The sequence below is a fragment of the Fundulus heteroclitus genome, chromosome 6 (genome assembly GCF_011125445.2).
Source record: "Fundulus heteroclitus isolate FHET01 chromosome 6, MU-UCD_Fhet_4.1, whole genome shotgun sequence".
In the NCBI taxonomy this organism is placed as follows: domain Eukaryota; kingdom Metazoa; phylum Chordata; class Actinopteri; order Cyprinodontiformes; family Fundulidae; genus Fundulus; species Fundulus heteroclitus.
The window spans coordinates 2,634,855-2,657,791 of NC_046366.1; the positions used below are offsets into that span (position 1 = coordinate 2,634,855).

The window sequence follows — 22,937 nt, forward strand, 5'->3', positions numbered from 1 at the left end:
AGAAAACATTTATGATTTCATATGAGGCAAGACGAAGTATCCTGAAAAGTTAACCAACATAAAGCAGTTAATTAATTTCAAGTATCAATCTGTAGGGTAACAACAGACTATAAATTACAATGGTTTTCTTTATAACTAATCTCAGCTGTTTAATAGGAACATCACTTACATCATTTTATAGTACTGCCTAGAGCTGGACGATAAATTGATTAAATCCATTAATTCAAATGTACAATTTTTTGAAAGATTAAATTTTTGGAAAATCTGAATAATTTTTTTGCCAGCTCATTCATTGGGCTTCCATGAAGAGAATAGCATGCAATACTGATTATATGTTTTGGAAAATGTATTGTTAAAATATTGTAGAGAAGAAACTTTTTTAACATAAGACTAGACATTTTAATTTATTAATTTACTTTTTTTTTAAAACAGTCTGAAATTACAAAAGGTAGGTTAAGCCTGTTTTAAGCTCATTGCGTAAGACCACTAGCAGCAAACATTTTGTTATATTGTCATTGTTTAAAATGGAAGGGCCTCCATTTTTTTTACAAGCATGTTTCACAGGTTGTATTTTGTTACATTTTGAATTCAGATCAACTGCCAGACAAAATACTTGACATAAAAGCAAGTTTTTATAAAATCATTTCTTTTAGTGACACGAAAAGGAGGGAAACAAAATCTATTAATCGGATTTGGTGTAATAAAACCGGATATTTTATTTTTAAGCCACATCATTCAGCCCTAGTACTGTCTGATCTCCAGTGGTAACTAAAATCAAGAGAGCTGTCTGTAACATAATGCACAACTGATGATCTTAACAGCATGCTTCTTGAGCTGCACAAAATAGGGACTATGCTCATGAACTTTGTCCCACAGGCTAATGATCATTCAGATTTCTGAGCATATTTAAATTACCGCTGAGACTAATGCATATAGTTGATTATGATTTGGTAATTTTTTCAGACTTGTGTATAACCAAAATTAGTTTTTTTTATCCTAGATATCAGGATATAGGTGGTGATTCTTATAAACAATTTACCTCTAAAATCTAAAAATAGCTCTGAAGCATGTAATAACATTAGCACTAAACAGTTTCAAAGTCATGTAGTGTAAAACTTATTACTTTAGTTTTTTGTACTTTATAATAAACCCCTCATACGATAACAATAAAACACAATAAACTAAAAAAATTTTTAGCTTTTATTTCCACCCTGATAACAACTCAGAGTTTAAGACAAAGCTGTCACTACCATTCTAAAAAGTGACCAGTAAGGCTTGAAGAAGAAAAATCATGCAACCAATCAAGACAATTTAAAATAATACAAGTAAAAATTTTATAAATTATACAGAACATGTGAGTTATTCATACAGCACAACCAAACTCTCAAATGCTCCTGGCTTACTGTGCACATATCAAAATGAAATATAGGAGCAAAATCAAGAATATTAAATAAAATATTAATGGCAAAAAAACTCAAACTTTCTTAAGTGTGATATGCTCATTAAAATGTCAAGCATTAACCTACAGGTAAGTATAGTTGGTCTTAAGATAACGTAGAGAAAATAATGCTCAAAGTGGGCCTGTCCAAAGGCCAGTAAAAGGCATAAATATCCTTTTGTGTCAAAGGTGCATTGCACAAATTCCAGGATTTTTGTAGACATCTGCTTCCTCTGGTGACAAGTTGAAATGACACCAAGGTTGTGCACGTGCATGGGAGAAGAGGAATAGCATCTGCTGCTGCGACTGCACAGGTCATTTTAGAGGTGTGATGTCTTCTGATGTAAGAAAGTATAACTTCAAAAATATTGAAGTTAGACCGTTCTCTCTCGATAATGCATTGGTTATGGCAGAGACTCACCAAAATACACCCACGGGCACACCCAGAGGATTCAACCTGTATCACTCTCTCATGAACTGACTAATAGAGACTATAGAAGCAACTATTAACAATTTATTAAGTTTGTTCATGTTAATAATAAATCTTCAAACTCTAGTGTCACTTGTGGAGTACCACAGGGTTCAGTCCTTGGGCCAATTTTCTTTACTGTATATATGCTTCTGATTGGTAAAATTATCAGACAGCATGGGATTAATTTCCACTGTTATGCTGATGACACACGTTATATTTATCCATAAATCCTGACTAATAAGATTAATTACTTCGACTGCAGGCATGTCTTGATGATATCAAAACCTGGATTTCTTTAAATTTCCTGCTTTTAAATTCTGACAAGACAGGTAGTTGTAATCATTGGACCAGAGTCCTCAAAAAATAAACTTCTTAATCAATCACTTAATCTGAATGACATTAAATTGGCCTCTGGTAATAAAGTAAAACCCTTGGTGTTATTTTTGACCAGGAAATGTCACTTAAATCCCATATTAAACAAGTTTCCAGTGTTTCCTTTTTTCACCTCCGGAATATTGTCAAAATTAGAAATATTCTGTCCTGTCCTGGAGTGATGCAGAAAAATTTGTCCATGCATTTTTTACTTCAAGATGAATATTGTAATTGTTCATTATCAGGAATTCCACAAAATGTAATTCAAAACCTTAAGATGATCCAAAATGCTGCAGGAAGAGTACTGATGAAATTAACAAGAGAGATCATATTTCTCCTATTTTAGCTTCCCTTCATTGGCTGCCTGTTAAATCAAGAATAGAATTTACAATTCTTAATAATCAAGCTCCATCATATATCAAAGATTTGATTACCCTATATGTTCCTAACAGAGCACTTCGCTCTCAGACTGCAGGTCTGCTGGTGGTTCCTAGAGTCTCTAAACGTAGAATGGGAGGCAGATCTTTTAGATATCAGGCTCCTCTCCTGTGGAACCAACTCCCAGTTTTGGTCCGTGAGACAGACACCCTATCTACTTTTAAGACTAATCTTAAAACTTTCCTTTTTCATAAAGGTTATAGTTAGAGTGGCTGAGGTTATCCTGAGCTATCTCTGTAGTTATACTGCTATAGGCTTAGGTTGCTGAAGGACATCAATGTCTATTTTTCTCACTCTCCTGAGTTCTCCTACTGTTCTCCAATTTGCATAGTTTGTTGTCATTTCAGCTTTTAACTTTTTGTTCTCTCTCTTTTTTCATCATAGTAGGTACACCTGGTCTGGCGTTCTGTTAGCTGTGGTACCATCCAGGGGAGGCAGATCATCCGCTATTACCATATAACATGGAAAGGATTCCTGGATTAGTGTGTCCTTCTGTGCTTTCTGAGTCTCTGCTCTGTCTTCTCTAACCCCCAGTCGGTCGAGGCAGATGACCGTTCACACTGAGTCTGGTTCTGCCGGAGGTTTTTCCTTCCTGTTAAAAGGGAGTTTTCCTCTCTACTATCACTTCATGCTTGCTCAGTATGAGGGATTGCTGCAAAGCCATGAACAATGCAGACGACTGTCCCTGTGGCTCTACGCTCTTTCATGGGTAGTGAATGCTGTGTGTCAAGACTTGATGCAATCTACTGGGCTTCCTTAGATAGGAAACTTTTTGACTGTCTGTATGAGTTGATTGAATTTGACTTTGTAAAGTGCCTTGAGATGACATGTTGTGAATTGGCACTATATAAATTTAATTTAATTGAACTACAAAAAATAAAGAATAACTCATTTTACACTTCAGGGAATTGCAAGGGCATGTTTGGGAAAGAAAAACAATATTTAACCTTTAAACGTGCACAATCTTTAAGCTTCTAAATTTAATTTCTTGGGAAAGCCTTATCCTAATTTTTTTTGCATAAACTATCTATACGAACACATTCTTTAGAGTCATTCTGGCTTATTAATTAAAGGTTTGCTACATTCTCTTTTCTTTTTGAGTATTTAAAGACATTTCATCCTTACATAGAACACTTCAACTACAGTCTAATGTGCTCCAGGTATCACACAACATACCTTAGACATGTTAAACTAGCTAAAGATGATTTATTTAACTTGAGTTATTTATGAATCTTAAATAGGCAAGCCTAAGAAGAACTTCTGCTCTTTATTTGCCTTCAGTTTTTTTTATTGTCACTGAGCATTTTTTTCCTTTTCCCACTCCTTTAGTCTCAAATTGCTATAAAGATGACTAAGAATGCCTATTATTTATCCTGGCATTGCTTTGCCATATATATATATATATATATATATATATATATATATATATATATATATATATATATATATATATATATATATATATATATATATATATATATATATATATATATAAAAAGTTATACTGAAAAACACAAGCACCAGTTTAAAAGTCTATCATGGTAAAGCACTTATTTAAAGTTTGATTATTGCATTTAGTTATGTTTGAACGCAATATGAAGCGATACATTAGATCTGAGAAGCATTGCCACAAAATTATTGTTGCTTAGGTCTTTACCTACTGTAAATGATGTTGTTGAACAGCCAGTGATTCAACACAGATATGGAGTGACCCCTCCTGCCCCACAGTTATTCATGTGCACTGAAGCACAGGGATCAGCTCCACCCTTTTTAGCATGTTTTTTGCAATGACCATGGAAAAAGTAACCAGGTTAGATGTTTCATTCTCTGTCGGTTCTATGATGACATCTTTTCTAAGCCCTTCTTATTTGTCAAGTAGTTTAACAAGGCTCTGCCGAAGATCATTGAGATCAAAAATCTTTATGTCCAGGATTTCAATGGCCCTCTGGATCTCGGTATCCATACGATCCCGTTCCTCCAGGGAATTACTAAGGTTCTGTTCTGTGTTCTGGATGCGACGTTCCAACTCGGAGCTTCGCATCTCCATTTCCTACAGTAAACATAAGACAGAAAAAGTAAGAAAAAAGAAAAGAAAGGAAACTGACTGTTTTCAAGCTAGTTATTAAAATAATAACTGCAAACAGATCTTTATAAAATGTAATATGTTCATCCCTCATATAATTACAAAGCTACTGGGAATATGTGGGAATTTATGTAGAAATTAAGAATGAACCAACTCTGAAAATAATTTGGTCAGGATTACATTTTTTCATTACCTTACTATAACTTAACTTTTAAGGTCAATATATAGTATGCAAAAATGAATAAGGGTGTTTTAATATCTGGTAGATGTTACAGTATTTCTGAGTTGCTAAAACACATTTTTTGAAAATTTCTCTCGCTTTCCCAAAACCTTAAACACAAATCACCAAACTTAAGCTACACTGTCAAAACCTTTGACTTGTCTTGCTATATCAAACAATTGCTTCAGAACTATGTTATCTTTACCCAAAACCAAACACTGTTTTCAGATATCACACACATCCAGCTAATGCATAAACACTACACAGCAGTCATTACACACTACAGAGATAAATGCAAAACACTGCAATCAAAGCAGAGCAGGGGGAAAATTTGATTTATTATGAAGTACTTGCACAATCCTGCACACAAATATAGTCACAAACAAAATATGCAGCAGATCGATAGCAATGTCTTGGAATCATTCTGCCTCAGCATCATGCCTCTGGGCATGGTCAGGCCACAGGACCTCTTCAACCTCACAGGTAATCCTGTCCCTTGCTAAACAACGGGGAAAGAACCTTTCGCATGATGAATCCAACCATGAATCGATTCCACTCCAATGTTGTCACATGCTGCATCCATTGACTGAAGGAGATTTTCCTGTGCATAAGGATTTCTGTCATAGACCTTCCACCTCCATACAGAAAAAAAATATTCAATGGGATTAAGGAAGGGCGAGTATGGTGGGAGGCACAGGTTTATAAAACGTGGGTTATTTTCAAACCACTCACGTATTCTAGGACCACGGTGAAAGTTCACATTGTCCCAGATTACCACGTACATGGGATGCTCTGCCTGCTCATCACCTCTCTCTTCACGTCTCAGTAATGCTTCCTGTAGAGCATACAGAAACGTTATAAGATGGGCAGTGTTGTAAGGTCCTAAAGTCACATGGCGGTGAAAAACCCCGTAGCTGCTGATGGCAGCGCATATGGTCACGATGCACTCATGAGGCCTCTCCATGGAATCCAGTTGAAACATTCTCTATAGAAATGAAAAAAAGTTAATTTTTGATATAACGTAAATGAAATAGCATTCCAGGCTTCATAACTCTGTATACATGTGCTGCATTACATTCAACATAGTAAAGATGTACAGTAACTCAATAGTGCTGTATAATCTCTGGACATTACGTATTACTTACTTGTACATATTGATATCGTAGCTCTTTTACCCTCTCAGAATTTCTCTCAAATGGTACTCTGTAGGCTTGTTTGAGACTTATCTGGTTGCGTTTCAGGACACGGTCAATTGAGGAGAGACTCACACTGTTGATTCCTTCAAAGTTCTCGTTGTCTTCCTCAACTCGCTGTTGTATTTCTCGCAGACGAATGAGATTATTTTGAAGGACCATATTGACAATAATGGTCTCCTGCTGTTGTGAGAATATACCTCTCCTTCCACCGGCATGTGGCAGTCTTTAAATTCTAGCAAATAAAACATCTTGTAACAATTGTACAGACAGACCTAATGCAATGTAACCAAATATGTAAAATACATAAAATATATATTTTTATGTAGCTAATACTATTATTAGTTTTACTGTAATACTGCAAGAAAAGGGCCAATTTTTAGAGATGTTACAGTAATTTACTGAGACATTCCACAACTGTACATACTGTACTGTAAGTTTGAGGGACCATAAATGATAGTACACTTACCGGTTGTGTTCTCTGAATGTCCTGACAATGTAGGCCACAGAGAACCTGCTTATATTTGGTTGAACACGTAGTCCTGCTTCCCTCATACTCATTCCATGAACCAGAACATGGTGTATGATTGTTGCTCTAATTTTATTGGAAATGATGGCTCTTGTTCTTCCTCCTCCTCCTCCTCCTCCTCCTCCTCCTCCTCCTCCTCCATCTCTTCTTCCTCCTCCTCCTCCTCTGTCTCTTCCTCCTCCTCCTCCTCCTCTTCCTCTTCCTTCTCTTCCACGTCCACGTCCACTTCTACTTCCACCTTCTCTCCTGCCCTCCATTGTGAAAATCATACATGCCATTTGGATTTGACATGGCTTTAGATCCCCATTACTGATTGGGTGCAACACATTACTGATTTGAAACAGGTGTGTTAAATTATGAGTGCTTGTGTGTTACCGATGACAACAGTGTGATACTTGTATTTCACTTTTGGGGCTGTGTTGTGCCATTCTGAGTTGAAGTGCACCAAAATGCTACATGTGCTTTTTGAATGACAATGTGTTTACAGTTTTGCACAAAGAGCGATTCCCATTTGCTAGCTGTGTCTAACCACATGAGAAGTGTTTAAAGTTTTACAAACTGTGTGCTTCAATCAATAAAGTGGTTTGTACACTTGCAACTTTGGTTTTGCGAATGGATTTTAGTGTTTTAGCAACTCAGAAATACTGTAATAAATACAATTCTTATTATTTCCAATAGAGAATTAAACCAAAGTAAACCAATCATCAGCAACTTATTAAACATTGAGCACCATCTAATACTACCTAAAACTTATGTGTTTAGCCCACTTTTCAAATATTTGTCACACCTACCCTTAATCTGAGAATGGCCTGATCCCGCTCATGTTCCATCTCATGGTACTCTCTCTTCTTACTTTGTAAAATGTGAATCTCCTTAAAATCAAATAAAATGAACTCATGAAATCATTGATTATGACGTGCTGTACTGACTCATTATTTAGGGCAGCTGGTATAGGCTGTTAGCAAAGATAAAAAAACAAAAAAATAAGGGGCATTTTCCAACCTCATCTTTGGCCTTCAGTAAGGCCTCCAGCTCCTCCAGGGATTGGGTAAGCTCATCCTTGAGCAGGTCACTGGGTCCTTGGCCTCCATGGACTTCCAGTTCAGCCACCTTACAAAATATGTGCAGTTTACTAATGTATTCCAAAAGGATAAGGCTTTACAAATTCATATTCACATGCAAATAGGTTAAGTGGTTCTCATAACTTCAAATTAGAAAAACAAACTAACAACCTGCTTGCCTAAAACCTGTTAAGGTGTAGGGGTTTTAGGAGCAATTTCCACCATAAATTACATTAATCTGTTGATGGCCACAGCTGCAGCTCATTTTGTTTTTTTATTTTCACTCACTGTAGTATAAAAATATAGGTTTGTGCATTTTCATTTATATGGCAGAATTGAAATGTATTTGTTCTAATTGTAGCACACACATTTAGTTACCTTTTGTATATTTAATTCTGTAATTTTGTTAAACATCTTTTTAACATTTGTGTTTTCCTGTTTGCCGGTGGTTTGGGGTGGGGTGGGGGGATTCCTTGGACTGAGGGCCAAAACCATGGGGGACAAATGGGTGGACTCTGGCAGCCATAGCTGACCCAGGCAGTGCTGATTGGGTGACACCATGCAGGGCTCCACAATGGGGGAGGAGTTTTTAAGTCACTTATTTTGATATTTGCAGAAACACTTTTGTTTAACTTTTTGCCTATTTGGCTAACTTTATATTTAGTTATTAGTCTTTTATGCTAATTCTTAAGCTGTGTGAAATTTTTTTTCCATCCATCTATCCATCCATCCATACATCCATCCATCCATCCATCCATTGTCTTCCGCTTATCCGGGGTCGGGTCGCGGGGGTAGCAGCTTCAGTAGGGAGGCCCAGACGTCCCTCTCTCCAGCCGCTTGGGCCAGCTCCTCTGGGGGGAATCCCAAGGCATTCCCAGGCCAGCCAAGAAACATAGCCCCTCCAGCGTGTCCTGGGTCTTCCCCTGGGCCTCCTTCCGGTGGGACGTGCCCGGAACACCTCACCAGGGAGGCGTCCAGGAGGCATCCTGACCAGATGCCCGAGCCACCTCAACTGGCTCCTCTCAACATGGAGAAGCAGCGGCTCTACTCTGAGTCCTCCACGAATGACTGAGCTCCTCACCCTATCTCTAAGGAAGAGCCCAGACACACTACGGAGAAAACTAATTTCGGCCGCTTGTATCCGGGATCTCGTTCTTTCGGTCACGACCCAAAGTTCGTGACCATAGATGAAGGTAGGAACGTAGATCGACCGGTAAATCGAGAGCTTTGCCTTTTGGCTCAGCTCTCTCTTCACCACAACGGATCGGTACAGCGCTTCACAGCAGACACCGCACCTATCCGCCTGTCGATCTCCCGCTCCATCTTCCCCTCATTTGTGAACAAGACCCCAAGATACTTGAACTCCTCCACTAGGGGCAGCACATCCTCCCCAACCTGGAGGAGGCACTCTACCCTTTTCCGGTTCAAGACCATGGTCTCGGATTTGGAGGCACTGATTTTCATCCCGGCGGCTTCGCACTCGGCTGCGAACCGCTCTAGTGAGAGCTGTAGATCACGCCCTGATGAAGCCAGTAGAGACGCAATCCTAAGGCCACCAAAATGGATCCCCTCAATACCTAGTCTTCGCCTAGAAATTCTGTCCATAAAAGTTATGAACAGAATCGGTGACAAAGGGCAACCTTGGCGGAGTCCAACTCTCACCAGAAACGAGTCCGACTTACTGCCGGCAATGCGGATCAGATTCTGACACGGTCATACAGAGACCTGACAGCCCTTATTAAAGGGCCCGGTACTCCATACTACCGGAGTACCCCCCACGGGACCCCCCCGAGGGACACTGTTGAATGCCTTCTCCAGGTCCATAAAACACATGTAGACTGGTTGGGCAAACTCCCAACCTTCTTTTCTTAGTTAAATTTGTCAGTAGACATTCCCCTTTCCATTTCCCAAGTGTATCAGTCTGGTCTGATCAGCCAGTATTTAAGTCTTTTTTGTTTGTTGTGTGTTTATTTTGTTTAAGCAGTTAGTTTGAGGTTGTGTTAAATCATGGTTTTAGCTTGAGTTTGTTCTTTTCATTTAACTTCTTTGAAGGCCCTGTGTTAATTGTTTGAGAATGTTGTTTTGGGAAAATAAAACCCTTTTTTTTTTCCTTTTTGGAAAATGAATACTGTCCTGCTTAACGGGCTCCGTCCTTCACAACCAGTGTTTGGAATAATAGCATTTCAAAGAACGTGTTAGGTAACACCGTTACTTTTTCAGTTACACAGTAGTCTAATTAATATGTCAAAATTCTTTGACAAATAGTTGACATATAGCAACTTTTTTATTTTACAGTGACGCAAAATAAACCTCAGTTTTAGAAGAAAAATATATACATAAATACACACTTGACAAGATAAAAGAGCTGATGAAGTATTTTCTGTATTACATAATAATGTCAGTAGCCTAAATGGTCATCTAGAAGTTTGCTTGTGTGATGCCATCTCTCTGAGTTTTAATTGCTGCATGGAGCACTTCCCACGTTCCAGTCTGGTGCATAAATGATTCTGCAGAGGCAGTGTGTTTCAAAGTCCACCTATTTGCACCGGGATCAATTTACCTTTCAACACTCCTCTAATATCCTCCCATAGCTGTGTGGACAGAAGCACTGCTCCTCTGTGCAGTTCGGGGTTCCATCCATCCATCCATTGCACCTTTTTTTCTCTGTTTTATGTCTGTTGTTTTGCCAGAACCAACCACTTTATACAAGCAGGTGATCACAATAAAATTTTCTCAAATAATGTTTTGTTTAACTCAGGATTTGCATTGTGAATGGGTTGAAACACATACCAAATGTTCTGAATTAGTTAAGCTAATTTAACCTCATTCCACATTCTTTAAGATTAACTTTTATTCTTTGACCTAGACCTGCAGTGAACCAGGATTTATTTAGTTTTTGTTTATTTTGTGTGTACATAGCCCCTTTTTATCTTTACTTTACTTAGTAGTTTTAGTTAAGTTTCACTAGCCTATAGAGGATTTGTTGATTGAAATATAGTCTTAATTCAGACAAACAGCATTTTATAGTGATTTTCTCTGGATGTTCATTTTATTTCTGTTAATACATTTTTGAACTTGAAGAGAAGTGGTCACTCGTTTATTCTATCATTTATATATGTGCAGAGTTGCTGTTAAAAGATCGCCAGTGCTCAAATCATCCCTTTCAATATCTGTGAATATCAGCCCAAAGGCTGATATTAGGACAATACCTAACAAACAGTTATTTATTAAACATTAAATAACTTAAAACAGTGTGTAATAGCACAACAGTATAGAAAGCTGAAGTGTCCTTTTTCTTTTTTTTTTTTTACCCTTCATTCGTGGTTCATGGTTTGAAAATAATAAAATTATATTTACGTTTGACCCGCTCTGTTCACAGTGGTCCTTAATATTAATGTTGTTGCTGTTCACTTTTTCTGGATTTCCTCACTAAAAACCTTTTAATCTCTCCTCAGCCCTTGACCAATCACTCAAATCTTCTCTCGAGTCAATTTGCATTGGCCTTACTCCTCACCAAGAACCGCAAAAACCCAGGCTGGACCTTAAAAAAGCTGGTCCTGAAACACTCAAAAGTGAGTGGAGCCTGCAAGCTGAATTCTCTGAGTATTTGTGCCTTCGCAAACACATGAGAATTGGTTTGGCCCAATCGTATTGCAGTATTGTAGTTTAATGGGGGATATACAGCTGTGACAAAAGCAATATCTACCGAGCCCACAGTTGAACCAACATAAAGATGACAGGGCAGGAGGATGCACGCGTAGTTGCTGTTATCACATCTGTTTGGTGAGAATCCGCAATATTTTCTTTAAAAGAAGAACCGAAAGAAGCGTGTTGACTAGCATAACCTGTGGTTTCTCACGATGACTGCTGCTCACATTTTCATTGGCTACCGTGATTGGCTAAAGCCAACCTTTGGTACAAGGGCACTATGTGTCGTTTCGCCCAAACAGCTCGGAAAGTCCTGCTGAATGTCCCTCCTTTCCCTGAACAGATTCAATGGGAGCAGTCCCAGATTGATAATGTGCAGAACGAAGAGTGCTACACATTATCAATCTGGCTGGCCAGGTCAATGACATGTCCCCTTTAACCTTTAACCAAAGGTGGGGAATCCAGGTTCAGACAGTAAAAAGCTGGTCCAGAGATTAGTTCAAACCATTTACATTTTCAGATCCACAGCATAGACAGGGACTAAAACCACAGAGTTAAGTGAACAGGACGAAGGAAAACCAGGCAAGGCTTTTACTTTCTGAAGCTGGATATATCCATCTCAGCCTTCAAGGCAAGTCAAATATTTGTGCTTCTTTTTTTTTGTCCATATCTCACTGATCAGGACTCTGAGTTTGCTTTATTTATATAACAAATTGAAGCAAACACAAGGCTGTAGATAAACAATTTGCTGAAAAACATTTGTACATAATTGCAAAGCTGCACTGTGATATTCACAATAACAAATTAAGAAAAAACTAAAAGCATGCCTGTTTAAAGAAAACATTGTTCCCTTTGTGGGAGGTGAGTGGCGAAGACTGATTAGCTTTGATGTTAGGGTTAAACTAAGATTAGCATCAAGAATGTAGAATTAATGAGCATTAAACCTCCAACTGTTATTGTACAGACATTAGGAACAAAACTATTCGAGTAGATCCAGGAGGGTTCCCTGCTACTGATGTAAAATGTCAAAACTTTTCTTTGGACATGAAAATGGACAAAAACCCATGTGTCTGAACCTAAAGAATATACCCACTGTAGTCATTTTTGGGGTGACAGTGGGAAGAGTAACTGTCTTGCAATCTAAAAGGTTTGAGTTTTATTCCATCTTCCCTGAGCAAGGCATTTAACCCATTAAGATCAAGACTGATTAAGACAACCGTTAATACTTAAAGAATAATTCAAGGTCTATAAAGTATTGAGTGTCAGCATCTTTGAGCACAATTAAACGAATAAAAAGAATGGCAGAACTCCCAGAAAGTGGCTCAGCACCCTGCAACAGGGTGGATTGTTTTAAAAGTATATTGTAGAGATAAGTAAGAGCCGATGGAACAAAGAAAAAGAGGGGCATGAGTGTATAACCGCTCCCGATGGTGATATTTCATTTTCTCTTAACTGGGCCATTGAAAGTAGGATATTGCTGTCCTACAAACCCCTCTCTCTCTTACACTGTCCACCCCAGAGACTTGAACTATTTTCAGCCACCTGGTCCTCTTGCTCCGACAGAGGGGAACTAGCTTCTTCCAAAAGATGTAGGACCCTTGATTTGTTGAGGTAGAATGTTTCTGCTCTCTCTTTCTCAATACACACAGTCAAATTCAATAAATTAGAATATGTGCTCTGATGAGGCTTGTTTGTAGTACCTTTTTGAAAATAAAAACCTATATGCAGCTATTAAGCATAGTGTTCATTAAGTCCAAATTTCTGTATTAAAAATGTTAATTTTATTGGTCTGATGTAATATTCTAATCTTAAATGTTGTGTTTTCATTCACTGTAACAGGGAAATCAATGATTAATAGGAATAAAGGCTTGATAAAACCACGTGTAATGAACCTATTTCTTTTTTTCCCCTTCCTAGACACAGCCACCTGTGGAGCTAGTCTGCCATGACCCTCGCTAACATAGAAGGTATTCCTGGGATCAATGCTTCTATGTTGTTTTTGTGTGTCTCTACTCTGTCTTCTCCAACCCCCGGTCGGTTGTGGCAGATGGACATTCACAATGAGCCTAGTTCTACTGGAGGTTTCTTCCTGTTCCAGGGGAGTTTTTTTCCCCACTGCCACTACATGGATGCTCAGTATGAGGGATTGCTGCAAAGTCAACCAAACAATGTAAGCAACTGTCCACTGTTGCTATGTGCTCTATTAGGAGGAGAAAATGCTGCTGGTCAAAGACTCAATGCAATCTGCTGGGTTTCCTTAGATAGAAAAACTTTTGGCCAGTCTTTGTGGATGGTCTGCTTGAATTGACTTTATAAAGTGCTTTGAGGCGACGTGTTGTGAATTGACTGACAGCTGGAGATAGGCACCAGCACCCCTCGTGACCCCAATAGGAATAAAAGTGTTAGAAAATGGATGGATGGATGAATTGAGTTATACAGTGTGTTCCACATGGTGAACCGAGTTGTTTAAATAAATTATTGTTTCAATAATATTTGATTTATTGACTATGACAAGTACATCTCAAAAAATTTGAATATTGTGAAAAAGTTCATTGTTTTTTGCCACTCCTTTCAGAAGGCAAAACTTATTGGCTCACAGATAATTAAAACCCAGAGTTCAGTTTCTCAGAAAGTCTGAATATTGTGAAAAAGTTCTATATTGGAAGCTCATGGTATCGTCTCCTAATCAGCTAATTAGGTCAAAACAGCTGCAAAGGTTTCCTGAGCCTCTAAGCAGTGTCTCAAGCCGGCTTCACACTTACTACATTCCTTGTGCGCTCTGCTGCAAAACGTGCTGCGCTGCAATCCAAACTGGATCCGTTCGTGCATCCAGACAGAAGCACCCCCCTCCCTTCTTTATTTTGAAATATTACCAGATCCGCTTTACACTTCCTGCGTCTGACTTCCTGTCTGGCTCATCTGGTCTTCAGAAATTGACGCATTTCTCTCCATCATCCGTCACAAATCGATCCATATTTCTGATGGACAACATGTCTGAGAACATTCTCTTTAATGCTGTAGCACCACCATGCTGTTGGGAAATGCCCCATTGACTAGAATGGGTTTTATTTGTGACGTAGCGGAGAACGCACAGACAAAGGAGTATGTGTGAATGAGTGGTCAGTCTTAGTCAGTAGGACACAATCATTAGGACAGATGTCCCGAAGACAGTCATAGACAGGATAAGAAGCGACAAAAGTCATTGCCGAATAAGCTGGTTGTTCACAGAGTGCTTTATCCAAGCATAGTTCTGAATTACCATCAACCTGTCAAGGGAAGGTGGAAATAAATATATTTTGCTATGACCTGGCACCATGCATAGTTCCTGTTTTTAGGTGAGTGTATTGTGCAATGTCCCTGTACAAATAGATAAAACCATCAATATTATCATATTCATAGAAAGTTGAGCGAAAGTGTGATAGGAAAAGATGCACCAGCAACAGAAATATTGCAGCCTTGAGATGTTTGTCAAGCAAAACCCATTTAGGCTGAGATTTGCATCAGGGCAGCAAGTGCCACTACACACAGACACATCCCAAACATGGGATACAAATGTCACATTTGCAACGTCAGACACGTCTTACCTGAGCTAAGAAGCTAAATAACTGAACTGTTGCTCGGTGGTCAATAGTCCTCTTTTCAGATGAAAGTAAAGTTTGCATTTCATTTGGAAATCAAGGTCCGAGAGCGTGGAGGAAGAGTGGAGAAGGACAGAATCTATGTTGCTTGACGTCCACAGTGAAGTTTTAAGAATGAATGATGAGTTGCCCTTGCCACCTGTTGGTGGTGGTCCACTCTGATTCATCAAGCCCAAAGTTGCAGCAGCCATCTAACAGGAAATCCTCTAAGATTTCCTGCTGCCTTCTGTTTACAAGCTTTATAGAGATGCTTATTTCCTTTTTCCAGCAGGACTTGGTACCAGCCCACACCGAAGGTACCAAAAGTTGATCCAAAGACCATGGTGTTGCTGTGCTTGATTGGCCAGCAAACTGGCCTGACCTGAACCTTTTAGAGACTCTAGAGTTTTCCAAGAGGAAGATGAGAGACACCAGATCCAACAATGCAGATGACCTGAAGGCCGCTATCAAAGCAACCTGAACTTCCATTGCATATCAACAGAACCACAGGCTGATCTCCATGCCACGGCGCATTGATGCAGTAATTCATGTGAAAGGAGCCCTAACCAAGCATTGAGTGAAAAGAAATGAACATACTTTTCACAAGCCTGACATTTCTGTGCTACATTGCTTGGATAAACAATCACCTCATAGTTTGTCCCCTAACTGGTGGGTTTCCAGTTTAAACTACTACGACCATCTATGTCGTTGAGTCGTTGAGCAAGAAACTCCACCCGCTTTGCCTGCAGGTGGTGATGTCGATTGTATGGCAGCCCCGCTTCTGTCAGACTGCCCCAGAGCACTGACAGAAACCCTGTGTAAAGCCCTTTGGGGTCCTCAGATTGGATAAAGCACTGTACAAGTACAGGCAGTTACCCTTCTGTTTATAGTATGTTTTTTGTATTTATCTTAGGTTATATTCAAATGGTCTGAGACGCTGAAGTTTGTGTTTTCATTATCTATAAGCCATATTTGTCAAAATTACAAGAAATAAAGGCCTGAAATGTTTTCCTCTGTTTAATTAATCTCTATAATGAGTTTCACTTTCTGAAATGAGTGACAGACTATAATTAACTTCTCATGATATTCTAGTTTTTTTAGATGTACCTTCTAAAGAGTAGTTAAACAGCAGATAGTTGCTAGGAATCTAATTAAATTTAAAATGTTAGCAAATAGTATGCTAGTGCCCCAGTTGCTAAGTAATAAAATTAGCTGTGTTGTGATTGATGTGTTCTGCTTGTGTATCCGTTATCCCATTGTTTCAGTTGTAAAAATTTGCAATAGTAGGATTTCAAATCTCTGTCACTACCATTTTTTGGCTAGAAGCTAAAAGGATTACCAGCATTTCCTGTAAGTGCTAAATCAGTAGAAGCACCTGTTCTCTGAGTCTTTCAGTCTCCCCCTGATATGCTGCCAGCTGTTTCTTCCATTGCTCCACATTAGCATTGGCCTCATGCAAAGCTGCCACCAACTTGGAGTTGCTGTCCTGTAGAGTGAACAGCTCCGCTTCGAGGTTAATCTCACAAATAGATCTGCAAGACACAAAACCAGTTTCCTATTATGAAATAATATATATAATATATTATATACTGTATATTTATAGATATATATCCATAAAACCATTAAAGCTGACCTGTACTTCTATAGAATTGTATCATGTCTGATGACCCCAAAACACACTACATTCAGTCACACACTGACAGTGGTGAGCTTCTGGGGCTGACTAAAAGAAGCCAGGCAATGTGCCACAGGTAAAGTGGGTAAAGTTTGCCAAAGAACAGAACAGACAGTCTGAGCAGGGGTTCAAACCAGCAAACCACTCATTACAGGACAAACTCCCTAACTTTTGTGCCACTGTCATCAGGGTAAAGAGAAGTTGCAGGATTAAATTGAACCCTTTTGTTGTGTTAAAGATATGAATTTCTGATCCTGCAGTATAGTACAAGGATGTCAATAACACAAAATAGTCAAGGACTAAAAATTTCAGGGACTTGACTGTTCTGTCTAGGACTGGGACATTAGCAACAGATACTCTCGGCCCTGTGGATTATAAAATGTTCTCCTGGTAAATTATAATCTTACAGATTATAGTATTTATTCTAAGAATTACTGTCTGCTATTTCTTCAAAACTAATTGCATAGTCTTTAAATGTAATTCAAAATTATGTAAATATGAACATAAATCTTAAGGGGCAACTTGCAAATATTGTTAAAAATCCCATAACATTCATTATATGCACTCAAAGATCTTCCTAAATTCCTTCTTAGATTTGTGAGAGAAAGTGGATTTTACAGGCAAAAGTGATTTAATTGAATTTCATTCTGTTTGCGCTCCAATCTCTGATTTACGTTCTCTGAGTTATGTCCTTTCACATCTTGAAAGCTTGAAGTTGTTTCCATGGCAACCATTTACCATGGTAACCATTCATGACACATTTACTGTCTTGGTAATTCGACTGTGGGGTTTAAAAGCTTTGTGGGTGTCTGAAAGGGTTGAATGAAAAGCTTTTTCCCACTGATGTTAAATGTATGACTCACAGCTTTAATAGTTCCCCCTCTATGTCTTAAAATTAATTATGAGAAACTTTTATTATTCTAATGTTTTTGTTTATATCGGATCTCTCATTCAATTAATTTCAGTTTCTTTATATAGCGTCAAGTCACAACACATGTAATCTCATGGCAAAGTGAATTTTATCCAATCATAAGTACAGATTGGTTAAAAGTTTTCTATCTAAGGAAACCCAGCAGATTGCATCAAGTCACTGACTTGCAGTATTCACCCTTTCTAGACGAGCATGTTGCAACAATGGTGAATTTAAAACTCTCCTTCTAACATATAAAGCCCTTAATAATCAAGCTCCATCATATATCAGAGCTCTGATTACCCCGTATGTTCCTAACAGAGCACTTCGCTCTCAGACTGCAGGTCTGCTGGTGGTTCCTAGAGTCTCTAAAAGTAGAATGGGAGGCAGATCCTTTAGCTATCAGGCTCCTCTCCTGTGGAACCAACTCCCAGTTTTGGTCCGTGAGGCAGACACCCTATCTATTTTTAAGACTAATCTTAAAACTTTCCTTTTTGACAAAGCTTATAGTTAGAGTGGCTTATGTTACCCTGAGCTATGTCTGTAGTTATGCTGCTATAGGCTTAGGCTGCTGGAGGACTTCAGGGTCTGTTTTTCTTACTCTGCTGAGTTTTCCTACTGTTCTCCAATTTGCATTGTTTGTTGTTATTTCAACTTTTAACATTTTGTTCTCCGTCATGATTTTCTTCAAAGTAGGTACGCCTGGTCTGGAGTTCTGTTAGCTGGGGAGTTCCAGGGGAGACAGACCATCGGTTATTACCATGTTACAAAGAAGGGATTCCAAAATCAGTGTGTGCTTCTCTGCTTTTGTATCTCTGCTCTGTCTCTAATCCCCAGTCAGTCGAAGCAGATGATTATTCATGCTGAGCCTGGTTCTGCTGGAGGTTTTCCTTCCTGTTAAAGGGGAGTTTTCCTCTCCACTGTGGCTTCATGCATGCTCAGTATGAGGGATTGCTGCAAAGCCATCGAGAACGCAGACGACTGTCCACTGTGGCTCTACACTCTTTCATGAGGAGTGAATGCTGCTTGGAGTGACTTGATGCAATCTACTGAGTTTCCTGAGATCGGAAACTGTTTGACCAATCTGTATGATTTGATAGAATTTGACTTTGTAAAGTGCCTTGAGAGGATGTGTTGTGAATTGGTGCTACATAAATAAAATTTTATTGAACTGGACAGTCTATTGCAATGTGCCATTAACTTTACAGCAATCCCTCATACTGAGCATGCATGTAGCGAGAGTGGAGAGGAAAACTCTCCTTTAATATGAATAAACCTTCAGCAGAGCCAGAACCAGGCTCAGCTTGAGCCAGTTTTCAAGTCTAGAGGATGAAAGAGAGCATATACAGTTTGTTGCAGTAAAAGCTCAAACAATAGTTATGTCTAGAAGAGAGACAGAGCTAAACACTAAAAAACATATTAGATTTCCAGTATGAGGAATGTTTATTTATAGATTGTACAAAAGACCCTAAACAGGGTCTTATGCCCTTACCTCTGCATTGTGAAAATGTACGTGATTGTGACTACGACCTTAAACCTGTGTAGGTTGCTAATATGTTATAGAGTTATTTAATTTGTGTAGAGCTGAAGTTTTAACCCAGGGTATTACATTTAGGTATGTTGTCAGATATGTATTCAGTAGTTGCATTTTATTTAGGCTACTTAATTTGACACTTTTGTGTTGTCTTATTAGTTTAAAAAATCTTAAACCCCACTTTAAAGGTATATAGCCACATAATATGCTTATAAAAAAAAGACCAAAAGCTGTTTGATCATGATAAAATAAGGTTATATACACCAAGCCTCCATCTTGATAGTGTTTTGACAGTCCTTTTTCAGCCAAAAGATAGTTTGCTCTTGGGCGCGATTAACAAATATAAACAGTAGGGCTGGACGATAATTCAATAATGATATATATCGATCGATAGACGTATATCAAGTTCAGAGAGCAGGTGTTTCTTTATTATTTGGTAAAAAGTTGGTTGGTTTGTTGATAAATATCGATATTGATCAATATGATTTCTATTTCATCAATATGCTTTTTTTTTATATCGTCCAGCCCTAATAAACAGACGTGGCAGCATCTAAAACTATCATAATGCCTGTTCGCTTAATTTATAAATCAATTGTAAATAAAACTGGACCAAGCCTGACCCTCTGTAATGCCTCGCAAAGAAGGGGCAGCTCGGCGTGATCGAAGACCAACTGTTATTAATTAAATACACCGATCAACTGCAACTTTAAGAGCCTCATAGCAGAACATTTTCTCACATCAATCAACTCTGTGGCCACATCTGAGCCTCATCAGGTTGAGCGTCCGTTTTAGTGAAAACCAAAATTCATACTGTATTCCCAGCTACAGTCCAGTCATTTTCCCCTTGGAATCATATTTTCTTGCGCTTTCTTTACTGGATCTTGGACCATTCTTCATTGTTTCGCTGGGTGATGCTCATAGCCGTTCCTTGTTATAACCCCTGCTGCGCATGTGCAGTATGTACTTCCATTGAAGTTGTAAAAAATAAACACGAAATGCTTTATTTTAAACACCAAAATAACAAAACATAGGGCAGCAGGATGCGATAATCTTTCATAAAAACCTTGTATGCAACCAAAGTGAGGTACTGACATACATTTTTTAAAAAGTCAAATAATGTGGCTACGCACCTTTAAAATGATATGATTTCTCTGGAAATAATTTTTTATTTTTATTTTGCATCTTTTCTATCCTGGGAGGACAAAAGCTAAGAATCAATTGTGGAACAGTTGGCCAGTGGTTTCGATGAGCTACGTCAATAGCTGCAGCGGCACTAGTCATTCCTGTGTCAAGTGTAAATTGTGAACGAGACTTCTCTGCAATAAACAGGATCAAATCTAACCCACAAAACAAACCTCAAGCTGCATGCTTGAGAATTGCATTAATGGACCTGCCCCTAAAGCCTTTTCATACATGCAGGACTTAGTTGTTTTTTTCCAAAGCAATGTAAGATTAATTCTCGGACAGAAACTGCCAACTTTGTAAATAGTTCTACAAATGAATGTCTGAAGATCATTTCTTTATAAAAAATGTTGTTCATGCTCATAATCATTCGTTTAAAATGTAAATAACTATATTATTTCTCAGCCATATCGATATTAAGGATTTCTGTAATAAATAGAATTCATCATTTTTTAACTAATTTATTCTGAACCTGCTCATCAGGCACCATGCTTTGCTGTACCATTCAAAGCCATGCCGTACTGCCCACCACCACAAGTAAATTCTCAATCTATGGGAAACACTGCTATTAGTGATTTTTAGATCCTGCTAAAAGAATAGGAGTTTTTTTTTGCTTTCTTTTTCTTTTTAGTGCATTTGGATTTTGATTGTAAAGTATACTTGGTGTAGTTTTGCTTTTTTGTTTAGTCTCTGCTGTATGTTCTTATGATGTAAAAATGTTCAATAAAAACTTGAATTATATAAAAAAGACACCTGGGTAGGTGTTGAAATTAGGGATGCACATTATATCGGCATTAACATCGGTATTGGACAATTTTAGTAATTTTTTAACATATCAGTATCGGTCCAATAAGTAAAACTGGGCTAATATTAACAAAAGTTGTTTATTTCTATCTAGTTGCCACTCAGGGGGGGGTCATGCAGTTTTTGTTTTTGTTGACAATAATGCATCACAGCCAGGATTATAGGGTTTTTAAATTAAATTTACCATTGCACCATTCGGTTCAACCCCAGTGGGCATGCGATACTGTGCAAGTATGGTATCCTGCTTGGAGTGTTGTTCACTAATCATCTGAGTCTGGGTGATCACGGCAAAAAGTAATTAGAGAAAATTGAAATGTTCCAGTCCCATTAGCATGTGAGTGGCAGTGTAAATAATTCTTAATTGTTTGCAAACATGTAAACAGACTGAGCTGGTAGTTTATTTGATTCTACACAGGGAGCAATTGCCCTCACAGCTTTTGGAAATAAGCTGTTTTTAAGGCTTAGTTTGTGATTTATTGTTTCTGAATCGTTTACCTGATGGAAGACAAACAGTGTATTGCCCAGGTGGGTGGGATCTGTGGCAACACGTCTGGCCCTTTTCTAGACTTCTGCAGCATAAGCAGTGTCCAGATCTTGTAGACGACTCGAACCCGGCACCAGGAGCGCTAACCACTGTTCCACCGTGCCGCATATGAGTTGTGATCAGACAGTCCAAAGTGGGGAGAGGCTTCAGCCTTATATGCTCCTGAAATGTTGCAGTAGACCTGGTTAAATATACTATTATCTCTGGTGAGAAACCTTATGAATTTTGGGAGCACAGCTTTTAATACAGCATGGCTGCAATCACAGCTTCTGCTCCTTCTGGATTATTATTCACTTGGCTACTGATGAAATAACAGCGATCCTCCAGGGCTAATTTGGTGTTTGCCCTTGGCTGTATGCAGGCTGCAATGAAGATAACAGATAACTCTACCCAGTTTAAATGTTCTGTACTTCACTGCCAGATTTTCCAGATCGGGGCAGCAGAAGGCTCTGATTTATTTTGTAGCTGTACACCACAAGTTATGAATATACAATGCCAAACCTCTGATTTAGTTCTTCCCTGCAGCTTCAGATCTGTTGGCTCAGACTAGAGGGCAGCCTGTTAGCTCCACTGCAGCATCTGGTATGTTGTTGTCCAGCCACATCTACATGAAGATCGCTACGCAGCTGTCCATTATACGTGATTTGATCTTCAGTCGGATCTTGTCCAGTTTGTTGAGTGAGTGATCTCACATTGGCCAAGAGAAGACTGGGCAGAACTGGTCTGTGTGGATTAGTCGTTAACTTAACGCACAGTCCACCTCACTTATCCCATTTTTTCTTGCGGTTTCTCCGGCATTTAGGCCTTTGGGGGAAGTTGATCACAGCCTTTGTTGTTTACTGCAGTTCAGGTGGAATAAAATCAGATTTTGACTGTAGGATCCGTAAAGTGTATTAAAGCCAGGAGTGGTGATAACACAAACAAAAACCCAGGGATGGCATCTGTGGAGACTGTGGTTACCTTCAAATAACTTCACTGACACGATGCACGATGTATGCGGAAGTGTACCTGGGGTGGAGTGATCTTACAGTTAGCGTCACGTAAAATGCATAGACTAGTTTTTCAGTGTCACTACTGGACAGGATAGTTTTAATTTTGGCATTATTCCAGAGTTTAAAGAAGGAAATCCTGAAAACCTCTTCAATTGGGGATTAAAATTACATGTCTTGATCAAAAATAACAGCAAGGTTCTTCACCCCACCACTGGAGGCCAATCC

General features: G+C 38.6%; 1 protein-coding gene across 5 annotated transcripts in view; it reads right to left on the reverse strand.

The window, feature by feature from the left end:
- Window positions 1-4,209: 4,209 nt before the first annotated feature.
- LOC105933891 (homer protein homolog 3) overlaps window positions 4,210-22,937 on the reverse strand; it is a 48,553-nt gene continuing 29,825 nt past the window's right edge. For all 5 annotated transcript variants that reach the window (XM_036137849.1, XM_021322111.2, XM_021322110.2 and 2 more), the window contains 4 exons: window positions 16,447-16,603; window positions 7,748-7,855; window positions 7,537-7,617; window positions 4,210-4,770 (listed from right to left, as the gene is read on the reverse strand). In XM_036137849.1, coding sequence (XP_035993742.1) covers window positions 4,585-4,770; window positions 7,537-7,617; window positions 7,748-7,855; window positions 16,447-16,603 — 532 coding nt within the window. In that variant the 3' untranslated portion in view covers window positions 4,210-4,584. The remainder of the gene's footprint in view (window positions 4,771-7,536; window positions 7,618-7,747; window positions 7,856-16,446; window positions 16,604-22,937) is intronic.